The sequence below is a fragment of the Mastigoproctus giganteus genome, chromosome 2, assembly GCF_048544385.1.
Source record: "Mastigoproctus giganteus isolate SK-2022 chromosome 2, ASM4854438v1, whole genome shotgun sequence".
Taxonomy (NCBI): domain Eukaryota; kingdom Metazoa; phylum Arthropoda; class Arachnida; order Uropygi; family Thelyphonidae; genus Mastigoproctus; species Mastigoproctus giganteus.
In genome coordinates this window covers 29,676,189-29,702,523 of record NC_143576.1, presented here as the reverse complement: position 1 = coordinate 29,702,523, position 26,335 = coordinate 29,676,189, and the positions used below count along the sequence as shown (strand labels likewise).

The window sequence follows — 26,335 nt, the reverse complement described above, 5'->3', positions numbered from 1 at the left end:
TGATTACTGTGCCTATACTAATCAGTTAAAAAAAAAAAAAAACATTTTTGATAATTATACTATTTTTGGGATTTAACACTAACAGTTAATTTAATTTTACTTGATGAAATTGTTACCAGTGGCTCATTAATCCTTGGGCATGCATAAAAATTTTATACAAATGAGCATGTGCCATGCTTTGCACATTGGTAATTCTGAATAAAACACAAGATATTAAAAATAAAGGATATTAAAATTGAGATGACATTTATTTTTCACTGCAAATTTAGCAACAAGAAATAGCAAAAAAATTCCTCTTATTCTTGAGTGTCGTAACAGAATTTCACTTGCATGGCTAGTCTGCTGCACACAGAATGCACCTACATTGAGAGCATACGTATCTGAAGAAATTATGACCACACTTCTCAATTCTAAAACAAATAGTATGAATGAAAGGGAAAGCCATACTAAAAGAATATTAAATTTCTCATTTAATGTTTTTTATTATTATATTATTTTCTTTGCCTTTCACTGCACTTTGTTTACCATCGTGCACAGTTGAGATAATGTCAGCAATCCTCTATATTTAGTTCTCACATACAAACAAAGCTCCAGAAATACCATTCTATTACAGTACAACCTATGAATAACCTTTTTTTTTTTTTGTAATGATCAAATAGAAGTGGATGAAAGTTCGATTGATGCTATTAACAAATATTTTAAAATGTTATTTATTGTTCAAGTGACTACATTACATTAGCCTAATGCTTAATATAAAAATTAGTACCAAGAAACTAAGTTCTCCATTGAAGGAGTTTACTTATGCATGGGTAATGCGCACACATCATTTCTACTACCAAGGTAGTTTTAATGCATTATTTTAATTATATCTCATATTGTGAATACCTTCACAATGAGTTGCCATGGTATTGCACTACCTTGAATAAGTAATGCTTCACCTATGGAGAAGACTAATGTTACTTGTTCTCAGTGGATATCACCACCCAGACAGCACCGTTTCGAAGCTTATTGGCATCTCATCAGTGGGTGGGCAGGTACCCTATTTTTGCAATGGTGACCTGATACAATGGCGTTGGTGCAACAGGTACCCTGTTGCACCAACAGAATAACATTTCTCAGTATTACAGAGCCAATTTCTTTGGCTCTGTAATACTGAGAATCTGTATTCTGTATCCACATAGCTGCCAACTAGCTGGATTTACAATGGAAACCCCATGTTTTTCACTTAATTTGATTCTTCTTTATCTGACCATTGTAATATAGCTGGTGACAGTTTTTTTTCTTTTTGCAAAAACTTTTATCTTGTTCTTTTCACAATAAAATTATAAAACTATGTTAAAATTGGATTTTTTTTTAAAAAATTGTGTATTTCTGCTGATTTACTTTAATAAATTAGCCATTGAGTACATCATACAATAATAGTATTGCTCTTTGTTATGTGCAGTAATTCCATAATACTTGTGTAGTATGAAACTAATTTACAATGTCTTACAGCAAGATGCCAAAGAAATATGATATAAAATTTCAGGAGGCATAGGCAAGATTTTCCATGTAATATCCGAAAAATGTAGAGTTTGCCTTGTGTGCCACAGGTATATGTGATTTTTCTGTTTTAAGCAGCAGGAAATGCAATATTATCGAACATTTGCAAACAAATAAGAATAACAACAGTGTGCTACTTTTTTTCTCATAGACTATAATCTTTCTCTGAGTTGTACTGATCATTCAGGCACATTGTTCAGAAATATGTTCCTCAATGGCAAACTGGCAAAAAAAAAAAAATGGTCATGGAAGAACAGGCATGTCTAGGGAAAAAAGTGGTGGTGATGGCTCTGAAAAACTGACTATTTTCAACTGCTGCAACTATCAGTAATCAAAACGATTTCAAGCTATATCCCATTTTGATGACTTTGTAATTAAAAAAAATAATAAATAAATAAATGTCAAATTGAAAGCAGCTGGCTCTCAGTTCCAGCACTGAAAGTTGACTCTAGACAGTACAGCATTGGACATCTTCTGAACGTCCTGAAAAAGCATGTGGAATTCCTTCAAAAAAAAAAAAAAAAAAAGAAGCCTATTGACACTTGAGCTGATAATGCACCTCATACAGTATGGCTAAAAACTGGAGAAGCCATAGCAAGGATAATAAAAGGGAAGATTGAAACATAAGGCTATCCTTGCTATCTTATTTTTGTGTATTGAGAAGGAATATGAATTTCTTCCTGTAGAAGTGGATAAATACTTGATGGAAATTTACTACTACCTAGAAAGAAATGCTAAAAAGGAAAGGCAGATTTAAACAATTTCAACTGATTGGTGCCACTGATATAAATAAATAAATAAAGATTTAAGATATCTGTGTACACGTTGGAGTTACAAGTGGTGAGAGGGGCCATATGAGCATATTCAAGTACAACAAGCAATCACTAGTGAATGGCACTGACACATATCCAGTTCATGATCCAAAAGTGTTTAAATTGATGAACTTGAGAATAAACTTATGAATTGCAAACTTCCAGTAAAAGTGATTCTGAACAAGCCAAGTGAGCTGATAATTCTAGGCACATTATTCTCATTTGTGCAGAAAGTCTGTTCGTGTTTCTCTGTTTTTGCCTGAATAAAACAATTATCTTGTTTCTTTTAAATATGCCAACATGTGGACATCTCACCATATCTCTTCAATCCAGTGTACCTCACATATGTGTACTGAGGTCATTACTCCTAGATATGCTGGAAGTTATATGCAAATTCATCATGCAGGTTTTTAAATCTTCTACTTCCATTTTGGAAAATGATTACCATATCAGACTAACCAAGAAGGTTGATTCAGATCTATTTATATGCATTTCTACTGCCAAGGTCATGAAGAGACTAAAACAGGAAGGAGATTCTGTTCTTTTGCTTGGTGAGGAAGTACTTTATGGCTGCATGTGACCACATGGTGCACAAGCTCCCACTAAAAAATGTTATTGTAAATGCTGAAATAGCACATTTCATCAATTGGCAATGTATTATTTTAAAATTAGAAATTTTTTGTGGAAAGTTTCCAGTACTTTTGGGTGTCATTAAAGATAAAGAAATAGATGTTTTACAGCATCATTTCTGTCAGTTTCAAGTGTCAGAACCAACCAGACACTATTATGAAAGAAGAAAGAACTGATGCATAGTGGCCCTTGGTTGGTAACTGACATGTGCATAAGGAAGCTTAAAAAATCAGCTGATGTCTAATAGAATATCCAAACAGAAATCCAAAGACAGGAAAATGTTAGGTAAGCTAATTTTAAAAGCATGCTGTACTGATAAACAATCTTGCATCTGCATTTTAATATAAAATGTATATTTTGTAAATGAAATTTAATTTACAGGGCAACGTATATTAAAATAAAAAATAAAAAAATTCTGTTTTTCTGCCTGCTCCTGAGCTTTCTGAAAATTAAAAGTTGGTAGCTATGCATCCAGAACATTCAATATACTTTACTTAAATACAGGTGACTTTTCTTTTCATCTCTGTCTGAGTACATTTTTGCTTTGACCTGAGAACAGAATTCCTAAGTGTATACAGAAACATCTACAAATAAGCAAATAGTTTAGTCTAGTAAGTGTTCTGGATGCATGGCTTCCAACTTAAGACTTTCAAAAGTTGGCATAGTTATCAATACTAAAGAGTCATAAATTAGTACTAGTTTTTTATTTTTTATTTTTTTAAAATTTATTTATTTTTTTGTTAGTTTACTCTGATCCAAGCCCAAGGTAGGATTTGAACCCATGACCTTTGGGTTGCCAGAGGCAGGCACTTTACCCACCTGGCTAGCCCGGTCATCATTAGTACTAGTAGTAGGAAATGATGCAATAAAGCAAGTTTATACAGCATCAGCCAAAGGGGGGGAACTTCCCACATCTCTAGTCCATACCCTCCAATAGTTGGTCTAGGTCTTCCTTGAGTTTATTCAAACTACCTACTTCCACAACAACAGATGGAAGTTTGTTCGATCTGTCGTTGTGGAACAACAATCAATCCACTGTTGGCCTGAAGGCAAACTTCTACTCATCTATTCTGAAACCATCCTTCAATTTTAATTTATGCCCCTTCATGTGTGCAGTTCTGAGCATGAGGAAGAATGCCATCAAACATTGAGCTTGCTCAATCCAAAACCTTAAACATTGATATATCATCAGAATATTATCATAATTAATAATATTGTGATGAATATTTATCATTTGAATAGGCTCCAAAAATGAACAGAAACCTGTGCTGTGTTGTCTGTTGCAAAACATTATCCAACAAATCGATGAAATCAACCAAACTCTGTATACTCAACATACAGAGAAACAGTTAAGTCACTCTTAAACTAATCTACAGCACGAAATTGCAAACATGGACATTCAAACATTACAAAAGGTGTAATCAGGTATGATAAGAAGGGTTCATGCACGTATTCAAGAAGTTACATTTTCATCATTTATTATATTTTTATAATTATCATTATAGTTATTATAATTACTTGAGTACATGATCTGATAGTAAAAAAAATTACTAAAATTTGATAACTGATATTTGGGTTGCTCAAATTTTGAATCAGCGAACAGAAGATAAAACTACGAGAAGCAAAAATCATATTTAGTATTTGAAAGTAGTAAATTCTTCTCTTGATACACAAATTTCTTGTTTTATCATTGATGAGGTTGCCTATCATTTTAAGATTGTCCATGCTTAATAATATTGATTCATATTTTCAATACAATATCCAAACAGAATGTTATGAATTTTACTTATATTAGGGAAATAATATTTTTAAACTTTTTTTCCATAAACTAGCTAAAAAAAAAAGATGATCATTTATATGAGCTAAAATCTGTTTTATCATTAAAAAAAAAATTTTTAAACAGTGGACCCCCACTGTAAGATCAAATCACTTTATGATGGACTTTCCATAACAAAATACTGTTCCCTAGTGAATGGAACAAAGGGTTGCTCTTACGAAGAAAGGCTTAAGTTTTGCAAATTACAGTGTCTGGAGACTAGGCATCTGCGAGGTGATCTGATTGAGGTGTATAAAGCCTTGAATGGTTTGAGCATGCTCAATGCTGATGGGATTCTTCCTTTTGCTCAGAATAATCACCTGAGAGGGCATAAATTCAAATTGAGGAAAGACAGTTGTAGGATAGATGTGCAGAAGCTTGCCTTTAGCCAGCAGGTGGTTGATTGCTGGAACGAACTTCCATCTATCATTGTAGAAGTTAATAGCTTAAACAGTTTAAGGCAGAACTTGACAAACATTTGGAGTGGGTGGATGAGTGAAATGAGAAGTGTGTGTGTGTTGGTTTTTTTTTGCTGATGCTATATAAGCTAGCTTTCTTGCATCATGTGCCCCTTGCTAATGCTATACAACATGTAGTAAGCGCCGGTCATTGTGATCACATTTGAAAATTGAATTTTAATTCTATTAAATGGCAAATCTAATAAGCAAAAAGGGAGGAATATTATCCACAGGCAATAAAAGTAAAGATATAAAGCACAAATTTACACTTTATTACCTTACCAATTAACAATAAATGATATGAAAAAATTATGATTACGTACACAGCTTAATACTGTAATATATACATACTAACTAATTGATATTTCTGTTTACTGAATTTTTTTTTTGTTGTAAAATTTAAAACAGTAAAGATAAGCAATTAGTAACAAAGAACACAGCATGCACAAGTGAGATAGGAGTAACAAATTTACGAAGCTTAAAAAATAGGACTAAAGAGAAGATTCTGATAATTTATTTGTTTTTTTTATATGATTGAAGATTTCAGCAAAGAGGAAACACATTTCACTGTAATAACATAAAACCCACAGGATTCTAGTTATCGATATTATCTTAAATGCAATAAGATTGAGTTTACTACCCATTTATAATAGATTACACTAACAGAAAAGCCCAATAAGAAACTGCAAATTGATTTTATTGTTTATGTAAGTGACCTCCAGAAATGTGCTTTAGAAAATATCAGAGGCATTCAAAGTAGATTCTTAACCGAACATATGATAACAACAAAGGTGCAGTGTATTTTAATGATTTGAATTGATTTTTTGAAATTAAAGTGGCTGATTCCACTAACCAGTGATCATGTTAATCGGCACCTACTTATTTCACTTTATGATGGGATGGGCTTACGTTTGTCTCCAACCAGACCACATGGTCCTTCCTCTCAGCCAATAGCAGCAATTGTAAACGTGTTAGACGAGTGCTTTGTTTTTGCATCCTTTAGTTGAAGTGATTTTTCTGTGTTGTGCTTATTTGACATAAATTTATATAAAACTAATACAATTTCCATTATAAAAATGACCATTTAGAGAGATGAATAGCTGAATTAGAGAGAAAAATAGCGAAAATTTCAACTTCTGAGATCTTGGAACAATTTACCAAAAAACAGTGTGTTATTTGGTATTATGGTATTTTCACAATACAGTGGTATCTCTGGAATATTGTAAAGTGGGGATCCTCTGTATTCTCTAATTATATAATAGATTATAGATTTTTGTTTTGTGATGTTTAATCGGGCATTATCCCAATACAAATGCCAGTTTCTTGTAAAGGTGACTTCACTCACTTCTCCCATTCCCTGCAGTTTATTCGTGGCATACCCCTCCTTATATAAAGTAGTCTAAAAAAATCTCAAATGCATTGTTAGCCTTCTATCATCCATGCCCTAAATTGAATAAATAAATTCATGTCTCTGAGACACCTTTTTTGTTTCAATTATAGAAAAAAAATTTTGTCTTTTTTACTAATTTAAAGTGATTTTCTATTAAATATGATTTGCTGATTCACTTACAAATATCAAACAAAACTAAGTGAGAGAAACCAATATTAATAACATTTTTATTGTATTTTTTAGAATTTAAGGTTGCTCGTTTCAAATTTAAATTCAGATGTCCACTCAGTATTTGGCAGATGTCTATATTTTGTGAAATTCACATTTCACTTCTGTGAAAGCAAAGCTTAGATGATTGGATGGCTCTTTCTGATATCCCACAGGCACTGTGTGAAATTGAAGTTAGAACATGAAATATGTCAAAATAACTCAACAGTTATAAATTCAGATGCTCGCACAGTATTCTAAGTAATGCATTTTGGCAAAACCATAGTTGGCAAGACTAAGGGCCTATAAAAAAATTATGGGAGGGGATAGGAGAAAAGCAATAATTATGCCATTAAAATATGAAAAAACCCTTCATTTTCCATTTATGTAACAAAAAAAAAAGTTTAGGTTGGCAGTACAGAACAAGGTGATGGAACCAGATTAAAATACACACATACACTTTGAGCACTTGACCATTTAGTGAACATAACGAATAATAAAATGTTAATTTTCAATCGGGTATAATAAACATGGCAATCTTCAAAGCATTACAAAACCAAGTCCAAAATACATCTGGTAAAAATGTTAATGTAAGTCGTAAACAAATCTACAGCTAGGCAACAACACATCCATGCAACATTGTATATATCAGGCTGGTGGCAGTGGGGGTACAGGCTACCAACATTGTGCACTAAATTATTTTGGTTTTGTATTTTTTTTTTTTTTTTTTTTTACATTCCCTTAATTTGATGTGGGACACTTAAAATATTGATCATACATTATAACTGAATGCCCCTTTCTTCATGTTCTATAATTAAAGCCTTCCTATGCGAAAAAACTGATACTGACAAGTATGGCATGAATTGAAAGGGTGCAACAAACAACGTACTCCCCTGCATCACATTTCAAAGGTTGCAGCAGTGGTGTAGTTACTCCAACTTCCCCAAGGTTTGCAACAATCCTAGAACTATGTTAGTCTACGTCCCCCCCCCCCTGCAATCTTATTAAATGGTCTTGGTTCCTGGTACATACAGACTACCTAAATCTGGTATTACCTACTACATGGAAGCAAATAATTGTTGGGTTATTTTGTTTAAGAAGACTGGACTGATATGGAAAAAAAAAAAAAAAAACACAACACCATGTAGACAAATTTTTATTCACAAATATGTCTTGTTATCTGAACATGGAACAGGAATCCCTCCAGAACTGCAAGTTCTGGAGGGATTCCTGTTCCATGTTTAACAATGTGAAAATACTGTATAACCATTTAGAGAATATTTGTGGAGAAATATGTGGGAAGATTTGATTTCCAGTTTTAAAAGAATAACAGAAAAATTTTAAGAAGTGGAATCTGTCAGGAAAGTTAAAATAAAAATGTTGAATCGACTTTTATTCATCTGGCACTGAAATAATCAGTATAACTGCTTAACACGTTCATTGCCACCTAAATGTGAGAGGAACTCATTCAACATACCATGATTTTAGGAATGTTAAAAAAAATCAACATTCCAACATCCCCAGGATTCTGAAAATTCATTCATAACGGTTGAAAATTAAGTTTGGAATTCATTGCTAAAAGTGAAATTTTCATTTTTGCTAAAGCTGTAAATGGGAACAAACCTTAATATTTTATAAAAATTTTATTCATATACATAAACTAACATCAACACAAGCAAAATAAAAAATAAAGTGTGTGCCAAGCCTATAAACAAAAGCCAAGCATTCAATCAGTGCCAATACTGAGTAGTTGTTAATTTCATGTACCTTTACGGCACAGCACTTGCCTGCATTTTCAATGCAGATATGCATTGCAGCACATCACTTCTAGTGCTGTTTTATGCTTATATGAATAATGGCGGTGAACTAACCAAACCTAATTTGAATCTAGGTCAGGAAGCAAACTTGAAAGAGCATATTTCTCAGCCAAAAAGGTACATCTGAAAACTGGCTATCCAAAAAACATTTTTAAGTAGAAGCACAGTATTCTTAGTTTTTTTTTAATTTGTGCTGGGGGGGGGGGGTACACTTAATAATATTACTTTGTATTTTCAGGTTAGAAAATCTGAGTACAAAATTCTAAATGAGTAATGTTAAACCAAGTAATTTATATTTGGTGCCAGACAGTTTTATTGATTAGTGCTCTTCTGATGCTATTCACTTCTAAAATTCAATTCACTGCTGAATTGAATTTCAGACTGCTGTAATATGTGATGCAGTAGCATTTGGTCATGTAATACTGTGAAAATTTGGCAAGAATCAACTAAAGGAACCTTTTTTTGCTGTGATAGATTTCCATAGCGATCCAACGAAACACATTCACCAATATCAGTCAAACTTATGCATACTATCAAGAGTTAAAGATATGGAAATTGTCTTACAGCTGAAGAGAATTGCATTTAGGAACAAAAATTAAAGAGTTTTGAATTTCTTTACATAATAAAGCATGACAGCTATATAACATTCTTAGATACAGAATATAATTTCAAAAAGTGCTTTTCAAATTTATATAACATACAGGTTGACTTTCAATAACTGTCACTTTCCACTGTGAGCAACCAGTGAGAGACATGTGTTGAGTTTTGATCATCAACAGATAATTAAACAATCCAATCATAGCATGGTTATGACAATGACAAACTTGCTGAAAACCTTTTGTGGGTTTATTTAAAATTTCAATCGAAAAGGCCAGTGCAGAAATAGAGAAACATAATGAAATTTTAATTATAAGAAATGAGCACAAAAGTTAATAACTGAGCAATATTGGAAATATATGTAGAAAATTAACTGAAAATAAATACGGCTTAAGTACTAGAGAAGTCGGAAGCTAGTTCTGAAAAGCATTAGACAGCTGCAGAAAATGTTATTATAATAGTAAAATATCTGCTGATAACGGAATAAAAGTTCTGCTGAATCGAATGCATCAACATGACATATAATGCATAAGTTAAACAGCACATTATTGTATAGCTTTTGATTATAGTAATCAGTGATCATATGATAGCTGTTGAAAAACACTCGTAGGTCACAGACAAAAATTACGAATGAAATTGAGGGCAGTATTTGTATAGAAACTATTGCACCTAGAATGCAGGTGAAATAATGTACTGTATTTTATCAACTAAGATATTTTATACTTAACTAATGATGCATTACTGTTCCATTTGCATTTTTGAATTATAAAGAATATATAAGAAAAATATTTTGGCAAGTAAATAAAACTAAATATTCTCTATATATTTTATTATTTATTTTTTTTTTCCAGTCTTGTATGAAATTTATTTTATAATTAATATTTGGTTAGATTATGCGTTTTTTTTTTTTTTTTTTTTTCTTGTTCTAAAACAAGAAAAATACAAAAAGTCCCACAATGATTGCTAGTTCTGGAACTTTGTACCTGTATTTAAATACAAAAATTAATGAGACTGAAATCATCACATATATGGGAAATGAGCCATAATATGGCATTCATTGTAGCCCGTCATATTGCTTATAGTGTCTTGTAATCAGTCAACAGTGAGTAGTTTTCTTTCCAAACTCAAGAATACTGGTTCTGCTAAACCGGATGCAAACGAGTCTCGACGCCAAAACAGGACTGCATTTTGAAGCGTTTATGCCTTAAAAACCGTAAAGCTTCGTCTGAGCTGAAAAGAGACAAAACACCCAAAATTTGAATTCTGAAATCTCGATGCATACAAATCGTGCTTCAGTGATTATAAATCACCTTGGAGCATTTTCATATTTTCAGAATCTTTCCTAAATAACTATAGAACATACCCGTAACCTTTTAGCAATGAGGTTAGTCCTAATGAACCAGGAGTATCCTGAATAAACTCCCATAATTATTTCTTCTCCCTCCCATTTTTTTTTTTATATCCCTCTTATTTTTTCTTACCCTCGAGTGGGTCCACCCAAAATGTTACACTAGCTTTGTATAAATTGTATAAGTATTTTTGGAATAGATAAGAAATGTTTTAAAATTGATAGTCTTATTATAGTATCATGGCATTATTTGTAATATTATGGTGGATACCACTAATATATAATAAAATATTTATTATAATATTAAAAGTAATAGAGCATTTTTAATGCTCTCTAAATTAAACTACTCTTATACCACATAAGAAATTGTTCCAAGTTTAGACATCATTGATTAATCACACCACTTTAATTCATTTTTTGAACATACATACAGATATGCATGTGCATATATATATATATACACATTGGTGTTCAAAGAAAGTGCATCACCCTTAAAATTGTAACTGTCGTCCAAATAACGTAAGTATATGGCATTATTTCTTACAGATTGCATCAGATAGGATTGACACGCATAGGTGATGACATAATATTGCATCAGCTGTTAATTTCAGTTATATAAGCATGCTCTGCAAGAGTTGCAGTCATTCCTTGCTTGTGTCAGGATGATGAATTATGTGCAGTTGACACCACGAAGAAAGAGTGCTATTGTTGCTTTATGTGAAGAAGGATGTTCTTTCCGTCATATTGCTTTTACAGTGTCTTGTAATCAGTCAACAGTGAGTAGATTTCTTTCCAATCTCAAGAATACAGGTTCTGCTGATAGGGAAAAAAGGAACCAGATGCAAACGAGAAGATTTCAACTTCTCAAATCTACTACCAATTCCTTAAATGCCAATCTTCAGGTAATTCTCCAGTGGGGCAAAGACAACTTAGTTGATTTCAACCCTTCTAAAACTCAGTCTTGTCTTATATCTCACAAAAAAGGATTCTTCTGCTTCTATGCTTTTAGTGACACTCCGATTTCTAGGCAAAATGATATATCTCTTTTGGGGATTACCCTGACTTCTAATCTCTCTTCACACAAGCACATTACAAATATTGCTTCCTCTGCATCTAAAAAACTTGGTGTTCTCTTTCGCTCTTGGCATTACTTTTCTTTTGAACAGCTGCTCACTCTGTATAAATCGCAAATCCGCCCTGCCATGGAATATTGTTCCCACATCTGGGGTGGTGTCCCCAAAACCTCTCTCAGGCTTCTTGATTCCATTCAGAAGAGGGCAGTTAGGTTAATTAATGATTCATCTCTAACAGAGTCTCTCTACTCGCTTTCTCATAGACTTACTGCTTCTGCTGCATGCCTCTTCTACAGATACTTCCACGGGCACTGTTCTTCTGAATTGGCTTCTATAATTCCCACTTTCTCTTTCAAAACAGTCCAAACACGTGCCGCCACCAGCCAACATCCATTTACTGTCCAACTTCAAACCCACAGAACCAACTTTTCATCTTCCTCATTTATTCATTCAACTGCTGTTTTCTGGAACAACCTTTCTTCATACGTATTTCCTGAAAATTACAATCTACAGAAGTTCAAGTCCAATGTCAACAAATATCTCTCATCTTCTCAACCTCCAACCCAAGCACGGTACTAAGTACTATAGGTTGTAATACCTCTCATGTTTGGGGTTCGCATAAAAAAAAAAAAAAAAAAAAAAAACCCGAGTCTCTACGCCAAAACAGAACCGCATTTTGAAGCGTTTATGCCTTAAGAACCGTAAAGCTTCGTCTGAGCTGAAAAGAGAATGGGAAGAACATACAGGAGTGGTAGCAAGTGGTAACAGTCAGATGCATCTTCAAAAATGAACTTGTAGCCCGTCATCCTAAGAAGACCTCCTCACACAAAAAATGAAAAAGGCCCAATTAATTTGGTGTAAGGAGCATGTCAAATGGACCCTGAGCAGTAGAAGTCAGTTATTTTTTCGGATGAAAAGAAATTCAACCTGCATGGCTCTGATGGGGTCAAACGATTTGCCGTAGACGTCGTGAAGAATACCATCCAGACTGTATGATGTCTACAGTGAAATTCCCTACCAGCCAAATGATATGGGGGTGCATTTCATATTGCGAAGTAGGTCACCTGCAGTTTAAAAGAGGTTCCGTAAATGCCAATGAATACCTGACTATATTGGAAGGCAAATTTCTGCCAGCCATTAGAGACCATTTCAACCTGCCAAGTAAATTAACCCCAGGGGCTCACATATGATTGGCACACCCAGGGTCCTGAGCTGGATATCATCATTTTTCTCTTTCTTGGTGATTCCCTTCTACTTCTCTCTCTCTCACACACACACTCTCTTAGGTTAACTGGGGAATTTTTTTTTTTTTTTGGCTGGTGCAGCATAAGCCTCAGGCTTCCTTGCACCATCTAGCTAATAATAATAATAATAAAAACTGCATCTTTCAGGATGACTCTGCTCCTTGTCATCGGGTGAAATGTTTAAGTAGGCACTTTTGTAGTTACTTTAGCTTCAGGCGCCACCGTGGGCAGGAGCAGCAGTGCATAGCACACGCTTCTTGATTAGATTGGGGTTCAAGCCTGTGACCACCAAATACGGAGGATGTGAAAAGGTTAGGGAATGACCATTGCGTATCCCCAGAGCAATATGGCCTTAGTTGCTAATGCTCCTAAAAAATCATATAACAACAACTTTAGCTTCATTTCTGCACCAGAGGTTCCACAGTAATGTGTTTACATTTGTTACAGGTCAAAAAAATGGTTGGAAGAATGGTCCATTACAACTCCTAGCTGACCAGGAAACAGCCCGGACCTGAATCCTATAGAGAACTGTTGGCGTGTGGAATCTGCAGTTGCCAGAAAGAAACCAAAGACCCTTTGCAAAATTCAGGAAGCCATAATTCTTGTTTGGAACCAAGAATTATCAGTTGATTATCTTTAGAAATTGATCTTGTCAGTGCCTCAGCGATGTGCTGCTGTCATCAGGGCTAGAGGCGGTTCAACTAAATATTAGTTTGCACCTGGTCAACTTTTCGTTTTGTTTTCCATTTAAAACAAACTGAAGCAAATTGTGGACTTCTATTAACATTTCAGCCATAATTATGTTTACCAAAGCTGTTGTATAAAGGTTGAAAATGCTCATTTTGCAATATTTTGAGAGCACCTGTCAAATATTACTTAGTTTCGCCTTAACTATTGATAAATATCTTTTGTTTATATTTCTCTTTGTGATGCTAGTCATTAATGTAACATAGGATCGCAAAAAAGGGTTCGAAATGTGAAATTCCTTGGTGATGCACTTTCTTTGAATGTGTGTGTGCATGCACACACACAAACTGGTGTTCAAAGAAATCGTTGAATTAAACATTTCCTGAGAATAAAAGTTGGTGATTGGAACCCATCTAAACAAGTTAGTTAATATGCAAGTTAGCATTAGTAGAGGCATATGATGCAAGAAAGCAAGCTTATGCAGCATCAGCCAAAACAAAAACAAAAAAAAAAAACCATCCTGAAAAAACCATCCACTTCACCCCTCTGTTCGTTCGAAATACCTGTGCAGCTGAGCCTTAAATTTATTTAGGCTATCAACATCCACAACAAGGGATGGAAGTCTGTTCCAACTACCTGCTGGCTAAAGGCAAATTTCTGCACAGCTGTCCTACATCTGTCTTTCCTCAATTTGAATTTATGCCTTCTCAGGTGATTATTCTGAGCCAGAGGAAGAATCCCATCAGCATTGAGCATGCTCAAACCATTCAAGGCTTTATACACTCTATCAGATCACCTCGCCGGTGCCTAGTCTCCAGACACTAATTTGCAAAACTTAAGCCTTTCTTCATAAGAGCACCCCTTTGTTCCATTCACTAATCTTGTTGCCCTTCTCTGTACTCAATCCAGCAGCTCTGCATCCTTCTTGAAATGGGGCCTCCAGACCTGTATACAGTACTCAAGGTGTGGCCTGACCATTGCCTTATACAAGGGAATAATCACCTCCTTATCCCTGCTAGAAAAATTCCTGCATATCATTGATAAGACACCATGAGCTACTCTTGCTGCCCATCTGCACTGCTCAGAGAACTTCATATCTGCCTGCACAATTACCCCCAGGTCCTTTTCATTCTCTACCACTGTCAGTCTACTACTACAGAGTTGATACGTTGCTCTGGGGTTGCTGTTTCCCATGTGTAGTGCTTTACATTTGTCAATGTTAAACTTCATTTGCCACCTCTCAGCCCATCTGCTCAACCTTTTCAGGTCCTGTTGCAGCAGCATAGCGTCAGTAGTGTCCTTAACAACCCTGCCAACCTTTGTATCGTCTGCAAACTTGAACATTAAGCTTGATATACCATCATCAATATTATTTATAAATACAGAAAACAATAATGGACCCAACACTGAACCCTGAGGGACTCCACTAATAACATTAGTCCACGATGAGCAGTGTCTATTGATTACCATTCTGTCTTCTCCCCCTGAACCACCCCTTTATCCATAGCAGAAATTTGCCTCCAATGCCACACTGCTCCAATTTGTGCAGCAGTCTTCCATGTGCAACAGTATCAAAAGCCTTTCTAAGCATATAATCCAAGCATGTAATATCAAAGTTATTCCCTGCATCCAGTTCTTCTGTGACAGCATAATTGTATCCAATCAAATTGGTCAGGTAAGACTTCCCCTTAACAAAACCATGCTGTGTCCAAGCTATAACTGAAGTCTTGTCTAGATAATCCTGCAGTGCTTTTTTAACCAGTGCCTCCATTAATTTTCCTGGAACAGAAGTTAAACTCACAGGTCTATAATTACTTGTGTCAGCCTTTGATTCTCCTTTGTGAATTGGGGTCACATTTGCAGATTTCCAGTCTGTGGGTACCTCCACTGAGTTCAAGGAAGCTCTCATAATTATGGCTAAGGGTTTGCTTACTTCCTTTTCTGCCTCCTTTAATATAATTGGATTGATCCCATCCACCCAGGTGTCTTTTTTGTGTTTATCTTCAACAATTTCTCCTCCACTTTACTCTCAGTTATTACAAGATTCTGTAGCTTACTGCCAGAGTTGAATACACCTCTGGCATTCCCCTCGCTGAATAACTCCTCATGTGTGAATGTTGATGCAAAATATTCATTTAGTTTGTTAGCTACCTGAGCAGGATCATCAACAGTTGAACCATCGATATCAAGTGGACCAATCTGATTCATCCGCTTCCTTCTACAGTTTACATAAGTAAAGAACTCTTTGCTGTTTTTCTTTACATCCCTTGCCAAAGATTTCTCGTAATCTGCCTTCGCCTGCCTAACCTTCCTTGTAACTTGGTTACAGATCAACTTGTATCTACCATAGGCTTCTGTGTCACATGTTAATTTGTATGTATCCCATGCATTTTTCTTCTCTGCCATATGTCTCATTAGTTCATCTGACATCCATTTAGGCCTAAACCTTGAACAATATTTCTTAGTTGATATGTAAAGCCTAGTAGCTTCCAAGATAAGTTCTTTGAATGCTTCCCATTTTCAATTTGCTGTTGGTAACATCATCAGTTGTTCCCACTGTATAGAATTTAAATACTGTCTCAAACCATCATAGTCGCCTTTACGAAAGCAAAAATCCTTCCCTTTACCCCTGATGGTAGTTACCTCCTTGAGTAAATCCCACTTCAGCACACTGTGATCACTGCCACCTAGTGGTTCCTGTATCTGCAGATTCTTAATGCATGAAGAATCACTACTGATAATCAAATCAAGAGTATTGCTCCCTCTAGTTGCTTCCCGAACATGCTGATTTATAAAACAATCGTCCAATAAATCCCCAAAAGCCTTGCTAGTGTGTGAGTGACCAACCCACAAATTCCAGTCAATATCTGGGAAATTAAAATCCCCCATTATAAGACTCTCTGATTTACTGGCCCACTCTATTTCCCTGTACAGTTTCTTATTATACTCATCAGAGTCAATAGGCCTATAGCACACTCCTACTCTTAATTTTGATCTCCCAATGCTTATGTCACACCAAACTGACTCGACACTGCACTGTCCAGCGCTGTCCACTGGCTTCACTTCCTTGGATTTTGTGTTTCTTAACTAATAGCATAACCCCTCCTCCCTTCCTATCCTTTCTGTAGACGTACTCCCAAAATTCCAATTGTGCATTGTGCATTCCAATTCTGCATCTGTGTGACACCACGTCTCTGATATCCCAACAATATCTGCCTTTGATGCTTTTTGCAATACCTCAAATTCATCAAATTTATTTACCAAACTCCTAGCATTGGTATACATGCACCTGTTTCTATTCTTAGCTACCCTAACACAACCCATGTGTTTACTTGTACTGCAATGACTCCCTGAAATATCCTGCATCTTGTTTTTCAGGCTTCTGCTCATTTCAATAGAAGCAGTGCAAGAATCACTTTCAAGTTAATAAACAAGTTTGCAGTGCATTACATTTCAGATATGTTAAATTTTTTAAATTGAATTTTCATTTTCTGTTTAACAACTTTATTTATTGTTTATTTACTTTTCTTTGAAAAGTAAATAACTACCTAATTAACTTTTTGCCAGTTGATTACTAATTTAATTCATAATATATAAAAATTGTTTTTGCTTCAATTCACATACTTCAACATAATATTCACCCAATATTTTGTAATGTACTCACTTCCTTCTGGATTTTAATAAAATCTGAAATGCAATGTGTATTTTATGTTCTGTGATTTAATAAATTAAGCAAGTAGCAACACTTACGTTTGATTGTAATATTCTGTCAACTGTCCCTTTATGTACTTTACTTATTTCTTTCTTGATTTTAATAACAATTAAAATATAATAACACACATCCTTCACACTTTTTCTGTGATCAATATAATAAGCAAATAATAATAATTCATGATTTATAGATTTAATAAACTGAAAATAAAAGTTCTTCAAAAAGCAAGCAACAAATATTATGCAAGAACCAAGAATATCTAATTTCTGCACATCTGTCATATTGCCTATTCATTCAGTACAATCAGTTTTAATGTCTTGAATGGTTAAGTTTCCTCGTGGAGAGGAAGCAATCATGCCTATATCTTAATAGACTTTCTTTTTTAATTTGATTTCATGTTCAGTTTTTTTTTTTTTTCATATTCATAATCAGACCACTAGTGGTCCACCTCCTGATATAATGCCCTTTACACTTATGTTTAATTTCAGTGTCCTAACTTCTTTTCTCGTTTCCATAATCCGGTTTGGCGCACTATAGCTTCAGTTGCTGATGCGCCATAAAAATCCTAATAACCAACCAACCAACCATAATCCGGTACCACTTTATTTAAACTAAGTATTTATAATCATTTGCTATCCCTAATTGGATCGGTTAAGTACACAAATTTTCCTTCCCAAATACTACATGGATCATAAGTAAAGTTCTATTATTCTTATCATTTCAAACATCTGTTACTTACAAAATTTTAGGATGCTTCAAGTGTTTCTACAAGTACACTCCAACAGATGTACATCATTTACCTTCCATTTCAGATACTGGATACATTAATTACAAAAAAAAAAAATTTTTTTTCTTTTTTTTTTCTTTTTTTTATTTTACAAATTATTTACATTTTTGTATTCATCCTTGTACTCTACTCTGATAAAAGATGACTCATATCTGTTTGTTCCTTCTCACTTTAGTAAAAATATGTTTATTTCTTCTTCAGCAGGAGGTAGTTCTCGTGAATCTACACCTCCTTCTACTCCTGCAGTGGAAAGAGTTCATTTAGGTGATGGTCCAGCTTCAGCAACTGAAGGGCCAACAGCTCCTAGTAGCACGCAAGTTGTGAAAGGGCTCTCTAAAGATATTCCTAAAGATGTGTTGTCCAATGTTAACCAATTTCAGCGAAAACAAAAGAAAGGCACCATAGATGTATGGTGGCTATATGATGATGGTGGTAAGTTATAATAAGATATATGCTCCATTAACTTTATTTAAATATTATATGGGTGTTTGATTTTTGAATTATTTTAACTTCAAAATCAAAACTGTGTTCATCAAAACAAGATTGCTGATGCAGTTTTGAAACCTTCAATTAATTTTGAAGCACTTTTCTAGGTGACTAATATAACACAATTTAGAGAGAAAAATTAGTACTTATGATTGCTGAGTGCACTATTTTAATAGCAACGTTTTAATAGCAATATGATCTAAAACACCAATTGTGAACCAGTAGCGCACACAACAGAATATACTGGTAAATAGCCACTCATGAATACAGTTTATACTACAAAATGTATTTTTTATTTGAAAGCAAATTTCTCTTATGGTGTATCAACCACAAATAGTGATAAACAAAAGTGTAACAACAAAGTTGTCATTATATACTTTCATGTAGTTTAATATATCCATCAAAAGAAAGTAACTAAAAAGATGATGCAAAATTAGCAGATGAATATGAATGTCCACAAAGATGAATATGAATGTCCAATTCACAAAGGGGGTTCAAAAGATGACACAAGTAACTATAGATCTGTTAGTTTAACTTCTGTTCCAGGAAAAAATTATGGTGTCACTGGTTAAACAGATGATACAGGATCACCTAGACAAGACAGCAGTAACAGCTCAGACACAGCATGGGTTTGTTAAGGGGAAGTCTTGTCTGACCAATTTGATTGGATACTACGATGTGGTCACAAAGGAACTGGATGAAAAAAATAATTTTGATATCATATACTTGGATTTCAGGAAAGCTTTTGATACTGTTTCATATGGAAGACTGCTGTACAAATTGGAGTGGTATGGCATTAAGGGCAAGTTACTGCAATGGATAAAGGGATGGTTGAGTGGGAGACGGCAGAGAATGGTAATAAATGGATACTACTCTACGTGGACTAATGTTATTAGTGGAGTCCCCCAGGGTTCAGTGCTGGACCCATTGTTGTTTTGTGTATTTATCGATGAAGGTATATCAGGCTTAATGTCCAAGTTTGCAGATGATACAAAGGTTGGCAGGGTTTTTAACGACAGTAAAGACAGAATGCTACTCCAACTGGATCTAGATAAGTTGGACAAATGGGCTGAGAAGTGGCAACTGAAGTTTAAAATTGACAAATGCAAAGTACCACATATGGGTAGCAATAACCGAAGAAAAATGTACCAACTGTGTGGTACTAAACTCAGGGAAGTGGAAAGTGAAAAAGACCTGGAGTAATTGTGCAGTTAAATATGAAGTTCGCTGACAGTGCAGACAGGCTGCCAGGGCAGGTCATGGAGTCTTGTCAATGATATATAGGAATTTTGCTGACAGGGATGTGATTATCCCATTATACAAGGCAATGGTCAGGCTACACCTAGAGTACTGTGTATAGGTCTGGAGGCCTAATTTTAGGAAATATGTAGAGTTGCTAGGAGTACAAAGAAGGGCAATATGATTGGTGAGGGGAACAAAGAGGTGCTCTTACGAAGAAAGGCTTAAGTTCTGCAAATTTCAGCGCCTGGAGAGTAGGAGGCACCTGCAAGGTGATCTGATTGAGGTGTATAAGGCCTTGAATGGGTTGAGCAAGCTGAATGCTGATGGGATTCTTCCTCTTACTCAGATTAAGAACTTGAGGGGGCACAGATTCAAATTGAGGAAAGATAGTTGTAGAATAGATGTGCAGAAATTTTCCTTTAGGTAGCAGGTAGTTGATTGGTGGAACAGACTTCCATCTTTTGTTGTGGAAGTTGATAGGCTAAATAAATTTAAGGCTGAGCTGGACAGGCATTTGGAACAAATGGAGGGGTGAAATGGGAGGGTGTTCTTTTGCTGATGCTGCATAAGCTTGCTTTCTTGTATCGTATGCCTATGCTAATGTAATTTATTTGGGGGATTGACATTTTGGGAGCTGCCTTGCTCCCTTCTTCTGAGACTTAAGAAGATTAAGGAATGGCTTATTGGCCATAAAGATGCTGCACGGCCAACCTCCCTCGATTACTTATTTATTTTTTAATACCAGGTGGTTATAAAATAAATTTCCCTATTCAGGGAGACCCTAGTGTCAAAATGGTTAGAGTTAGCGCTGTGAAAATCGGTGGGTATATCATTATTTAGGGTATGGGGAAGAGATTTGTAGAAGAAAAAAAATAGTTCAAATTTCCGCTACCTGGGAAAAACTGCACTGCACATATGTAAAAGTTGTCATTTACTTCAAGACATGCTGCTTACACAAATGACATCCTGTTAGATAAAAGCAGAAAGGCCAATGCCACCATCAGTAACCATTATGGCTCTTACAAAAAAGAACATGCTCTTTTAGTAAAATTGTTCTACCAGAATAATAGTAACGCTAATGCAGCACTAGGTGAATATTGGAAACTTGAAGGTTTGCATAAAGGACCTTTGATGTCAATGGGGCTTTGTAAACTAATAAAGAAATTTGAAATGACCAGGGAGTAGTTAGGTGTAATTCCAGGCAGGGTACGACCACATATCGGAATGGAGGTACTGGATGAAATGGTGGTTGCAATGGCCTCCAGGTCAGAATGCAAAACACTACCAGTGAGTAGTGCCAAAGGAGTGTCAAGAGACTTGAACCTTCCTTCGTCTACTGTACGTAAAGTGCTTCGAATAATTTTATGCTGGCTCCCATACAAGATTCACGTGCAAGAACTAAAGTCTTGTGATCAGCGACAATGAATAGACTTTGTTCTACTATTTCTGGCTTGTATGGAACTTGATGATACATGGGCTCGAATGATCTTGTGGTCTGATGAGGCACATTTCACTCTTCGTGGTGCTGTAAATGCACAAAACTGCTGAATATGGGGAACTTCTTGTCCGCCTGCTGTGCATGAAAGACCACTACAAAATCCATACACTACAGTATGGTGTGGATTCACAGCAGAGTTTATAGTGGACCATTTTTCTTTGAAGAGTCTATGCCTCATGGCCCCCCTGTAAGGTGTATGGTAACTAGTGCACGGTACTGCACTCTTCTAAGAGATCACATTATTTCCACTCTGCAAGAAAGGCAGTGCTTGGAGACTGTAGTATTCATTCAAGATGGTGCTCCCTCACCACGTTGGTTGACAAGTGAAGGAACTGCTCCGTTCAACATTCAGAAATGATTGCATCATTTCTAGAGACTAAATTTTTTTTCTTCTACAAATTGCTTCCCCATACCCTAAATGTAAAAACTAATTACTACATCAGACAAAATTTGTTATATTTTTCAACTTATTTTGGAATACGGACTGAAAAAGGCTCATCAGTCTCTTTTTAATTAAGTACTTTTCACCAATACTGGTCTTGAAAGTGAATACTGTTTTTTATTTTCTTGTAATCTATTTGTAAAACAAATTACAATTTCTACTAGCTCAAAGGCTCTCTTCTTGATTTTTACCTGCCTTTGAATTAACCTTTTTTTAATTTGTTAATGGCTAAATATTCAATAACTTATATACCAAATCAAAGAATGATTTCAATTCAATATCAAAGAATGAATAATTTTCCTACATGAAGTGACCAGATATCAAACAACTTTCAACATTTAAACAGTTCCAAAGCATTTTCTCAATAAAAGATGTATATTAGTTTGATATCCAGTTCTTCCTCCTCTTTTTTTTTTTTTTTTTTTTTTTTTGTTATAAACAGCAGCTTTTAATTCTAGAAGCAGTACACTAAAACCCAGAAGGGAATGTCACTTTCTTTATTTTTTAGTTTTATTTATTTCTCTTTCTATTACTAACTCATCTTATCTTTCTCAGCTGCTTGGTCATTAGTTTGCAATGCTCCTGCCCTCTATGTGGCAAGACTAGAAACTTGGGCTGAAGAGCAATCCCCAGAACTAAAAGAGCAAAAATGGATTTGAATGTCTTCCCACCTTTAGAGTTAACGAGTTCATGGCTAAAGACTTCACAGACTGACCATGAGACAACCCCAGAGATTAAAAACAAGTTCCTTTTCACCACTTATTCCACTGTTTCTCATCCTGACTTTCTACTTTTTGTGTAGAAATGCAATGAATCTGCTGCAAGTTCTCAAAAAGTGGTAGAGGCTCTACTTATATAGAAACACTTCAGCCAAAGTTCTGAACATCTCCAAGGAAATAATAATAGTATGGAATCTGACTGTCCCAGAAGAAGAAATTTTTCAGAAAGTGCATGATCAAAAAGTGATCCGTACTAAGAGGATCATGAACCGTAAGGACAATAATCTCACACCAATATGGAGTATTATTTTCACTTTCAGTGCCCAAGATTTGTGTGTCAGTTAAAGTAAGCTTTTTAAACTGCAGAGTTCTAGCACATGTTCTGAAACCCAGTCCCCACAGGCATTATAAGTGTCGGAAACAATATATCTAACTGCAGTTCAAGTGAGAATGCCAATCAGATTGTGCTGCAGCATCTTTCGACTATCCAAATTGCAAGGGTAACCATACACCCTACTCCAAAACATGTGAACTTTGTAAATGGGGAAAAAAATTCAGAAACACAAAATGAAAAACAAATTCCATCTTCAGCAGTAAGAAAGAGATTAATCATCAATCTATTCCAATGTATACCTATGCTACAACTGCTCAATTTTCAATAAATATTCCTCCAAATGGATGTCTGCCTCCAGATACTTCCACCACCTGTTGGGTTTGCTTAACAGTTTCAGACCTCAAAACTCTCACTATGCAATGAGGAACTGATCAGGCAAACAGCATTCCAACCAGTAGTCTTTCAAAGATATCTAAATCAAAAGTGACTAAAATCCTCTTGTGCAATGAAGGTGGATGAATAGTCTTATCCAGATGAAGTGGCATTAGAACTTCCTGTGATCCCAGGAAGGATCCCAAATTCCTAGTTTTTCCTGAGAAAGATTAAAAATAAAAACTAGATCACAAACAAACATCCTTCACTCAAAAAACAGAATAAACCTCTTATCATAAAACCAAATATAGGCAGTCTCCTCAGCTTGGTACTTAATGTATTCCTGAGGCTCATTTGTAAGTCAAATTTACTTTTGCAGATACCAAACAAACTGTAATGTACTTTATTGTATTATATGATACATAAACATTAATATTAGTGACTTTTTACTTCCTGGATCCTTCTTGAAGAGGAGTCATGTTTAATTGGAAGAGAAAGGTGAATATTGTTTAGAGAACCCTCTGAGCTGTTCTAGCAGGTTGTTTGCACTGCTCAGAAAATTTCATGTTGGAAAAATTATATGTATAATTACCATAGTATGCTATTAGTATTAGTAGTAACAAATGATATAAGAAATCAAACTTATACAGCAACAGTGGGGGGGGGGAACTTCTCACATCAACTATCCATTCCTCTGATAGTCTGTCAAATTCTTCTTTGCATTTAGACTACCCACTTCCACAACAAGAGATGGACATTTTTTCCCCAAAAATCACCTATCCTCTGGCTAAAGACAAATTTCTGCACAGCTACCCTGCAACCATTCTTCTTCAGTGTGTGGTTTGAACAAGAGGAAGAATACTTTTGAATAGATTGAGCAAGCTCAATCCATTCAAAGCCTTAAACACCTCAATCAGATCTTGCAAGGTCCTGAAATTAGCAGAACTCAAGCCTTTCTTAATAAGAGCACTCTTTTGTTCTCATCAATCTTTTTGCCCTTCTCTGTTATCTATTCCAACAGATCCACATTCTTCCTAAAACAAGACCTCCTGACCTTTATTTGTATAAGGCAATGCCTTATACAAAAGGATAATCACTTTCTTATCTCACTAGTAAAATTCATCATTGACAAAACCCCATAAGCTGTCTAGGTAGCCTGTCTGCACTGTTCAGAGAACTTCATATCTGATTGCACAATTACGTCCAGGTCCCTTTCACTTTCCTGAGTGTAGTGCCACACACTTGGTAAATTAATATGGGATTATTGCTACCCATATGCAATACCTTGCATTTGCCAATATTAAACTTCGATCACCATTTCTTAGCCCACCTGCCTAATTTTTCTAGATCTTGTTGCAGTAGCAGTAGTTTTTGATAGAATTTTTAGAAAGAGTATACATATCATTATCTTATAAGTGTTAAATAAGTTCACAGAGAGAAACTACTAATCAGCAAGTGTTCCGTGACATTACCATTTATCACCTTAAATGATGTTTAATGTTTCTTTTTTCCTGAAGTTCTTTAAGGGTGGGAATCCTGAAATATTTAGGCTACACAATCCTGGTATGACTTATTCAAGATTTGTTTCTTTAGCATATAGCACAATCCAGTGATTCAGCTCTGAATTTATCTTGCACAATTTACATGATGTTATTAATGACATTTAAATGAAATGTTCAAACTGTTTTCAGTAATTTACTTCTTGGTACATTGTCATTGGTTAACATGACATATGGCTTATTCTATATTGTACCACCTTGCTCTTTATCTTAAGTGTGATTAAACCTAGTTATATATAATAAAGGCCTCCGTAGTCGAGTGAGCAGGAGCGGGAGTGCAGTAGCATACGCTCTTTGAGTAGACCGGGGTTCAAGCCCCTGACTGCTGAATATGGTCGATCTGCCAACCCGCACTGGACCAGCGTGGCAGATTATGGTCCATTTCCCTCAACATGAATTGTTGAGGAGGCTTCCATCCTGCAGTGGGTTGATAATGGCTGCACTTTACTTTTTTTTATATATATAATAACATGTACAACTCAGTTTAATTTAGTGTAATTGTGAATTATTGCATTTAATCAAGCTACAAAAGTTTTAAATAAATAGGAGAGGCTATAGTTATAAAGAATCAAATTGGAATTTATGAAAAACTTGAATTATTTTAATATAGTTAAGGGAAGAAGTTACATGGTTGTTTTCCATTAAGATTATTACTATATACCACTCATATGTCACAGAAAATTAATAATATAGTTATGATTAAGGAGGCCTGTGTGCTCTGGATTCATTATTATTATTGTGGATTATTGCATGACACGGAGCGAAATGGAGACAGAATAAATAATGACAAGCTTAATATTAATTGGAAAACACACGTATATTAAATTAAATACAGTAATACCCCGAAGTTACGCGATAGGTGGGTCCGACGAAAATCGCGTAAGTCGAATTCGCGTAAGTCGGGGTACAACTTTGCATATAAATACATATAAATTTTGCTTAATTGGGACCAAGGACTAACAAAAACACTAGTTTAGAAGAAAAATATTAATGAAATTGCAGTTCTTTATACATATTAATACAAAATATGTGTTAAAAAAACAAATGACTTACGTAAAAAAGTTATTTCGATGTCGATGGCTTCATAAAATCTAACAAATTCGTCTGACGACACAGCGCGTTCTTTTTTTCACGCAGAATTTCTTCGTAGCAAGCTAATAATTTTTTTATTCCTTGCTTTGTAGCTATAACGCGTTCTTCGTTGGAGTCTGTTTTCTAAAATTTTTAAGCCCTTTACAATTGAGCCCTTTTCAATTTTCAACCTGTGAAGTTTGCAATTGTCATGTGCTTTTCGCCGTTGCTTCATTTAGGCCTGTAGCACGTGCAGTATCACATGGTCTTTCATTTCGCTCAAAGCGTTTCACAATTTCATATTTTTTCTCTATCGACAGAGGTGGACTGGCCATAAGCCTTACCGGGGAAACCCCGGTGGGCCAGTGTGATTTTGGCCATAAACCATAGTATGACGCCACTATAAATTTTCCCGGGTAAGAATTTTTGACCCAGTCCGCCTCTGTTTATCGATAATTGCTTTTCTTTTTCTCTCTGAATCTGCAGTGTCTT

The 26,335-nt window shown here is 35.1% G+C and overlaps 1 protein-coding gene across 3 annotated transcripts in view; it reads left to right on the top strand.

The window, feature by feature from the left end:
* LOC150089241 (solute carrier family 12 member 2-like) overlaps positions 1-26,335 on the top strand; it is a 544,391-nt gene that overhangs the window by 475,240 nt on the left and 42,816 nt on the right. For all 3 annotated transcript variants that reach the window (XM_090388535.1, XM_090388531.1, XM_090388539.1), the window contains one exon: positions 18,322-18,552. In XM_090388535.1, the coding sequence (XP_090244661.1) occupies positions 18,322-18,552 (231 nt within the window). The remainder of the gene's footprint in view (positions 1-18,321; positions 18,553-26,335) is intronic.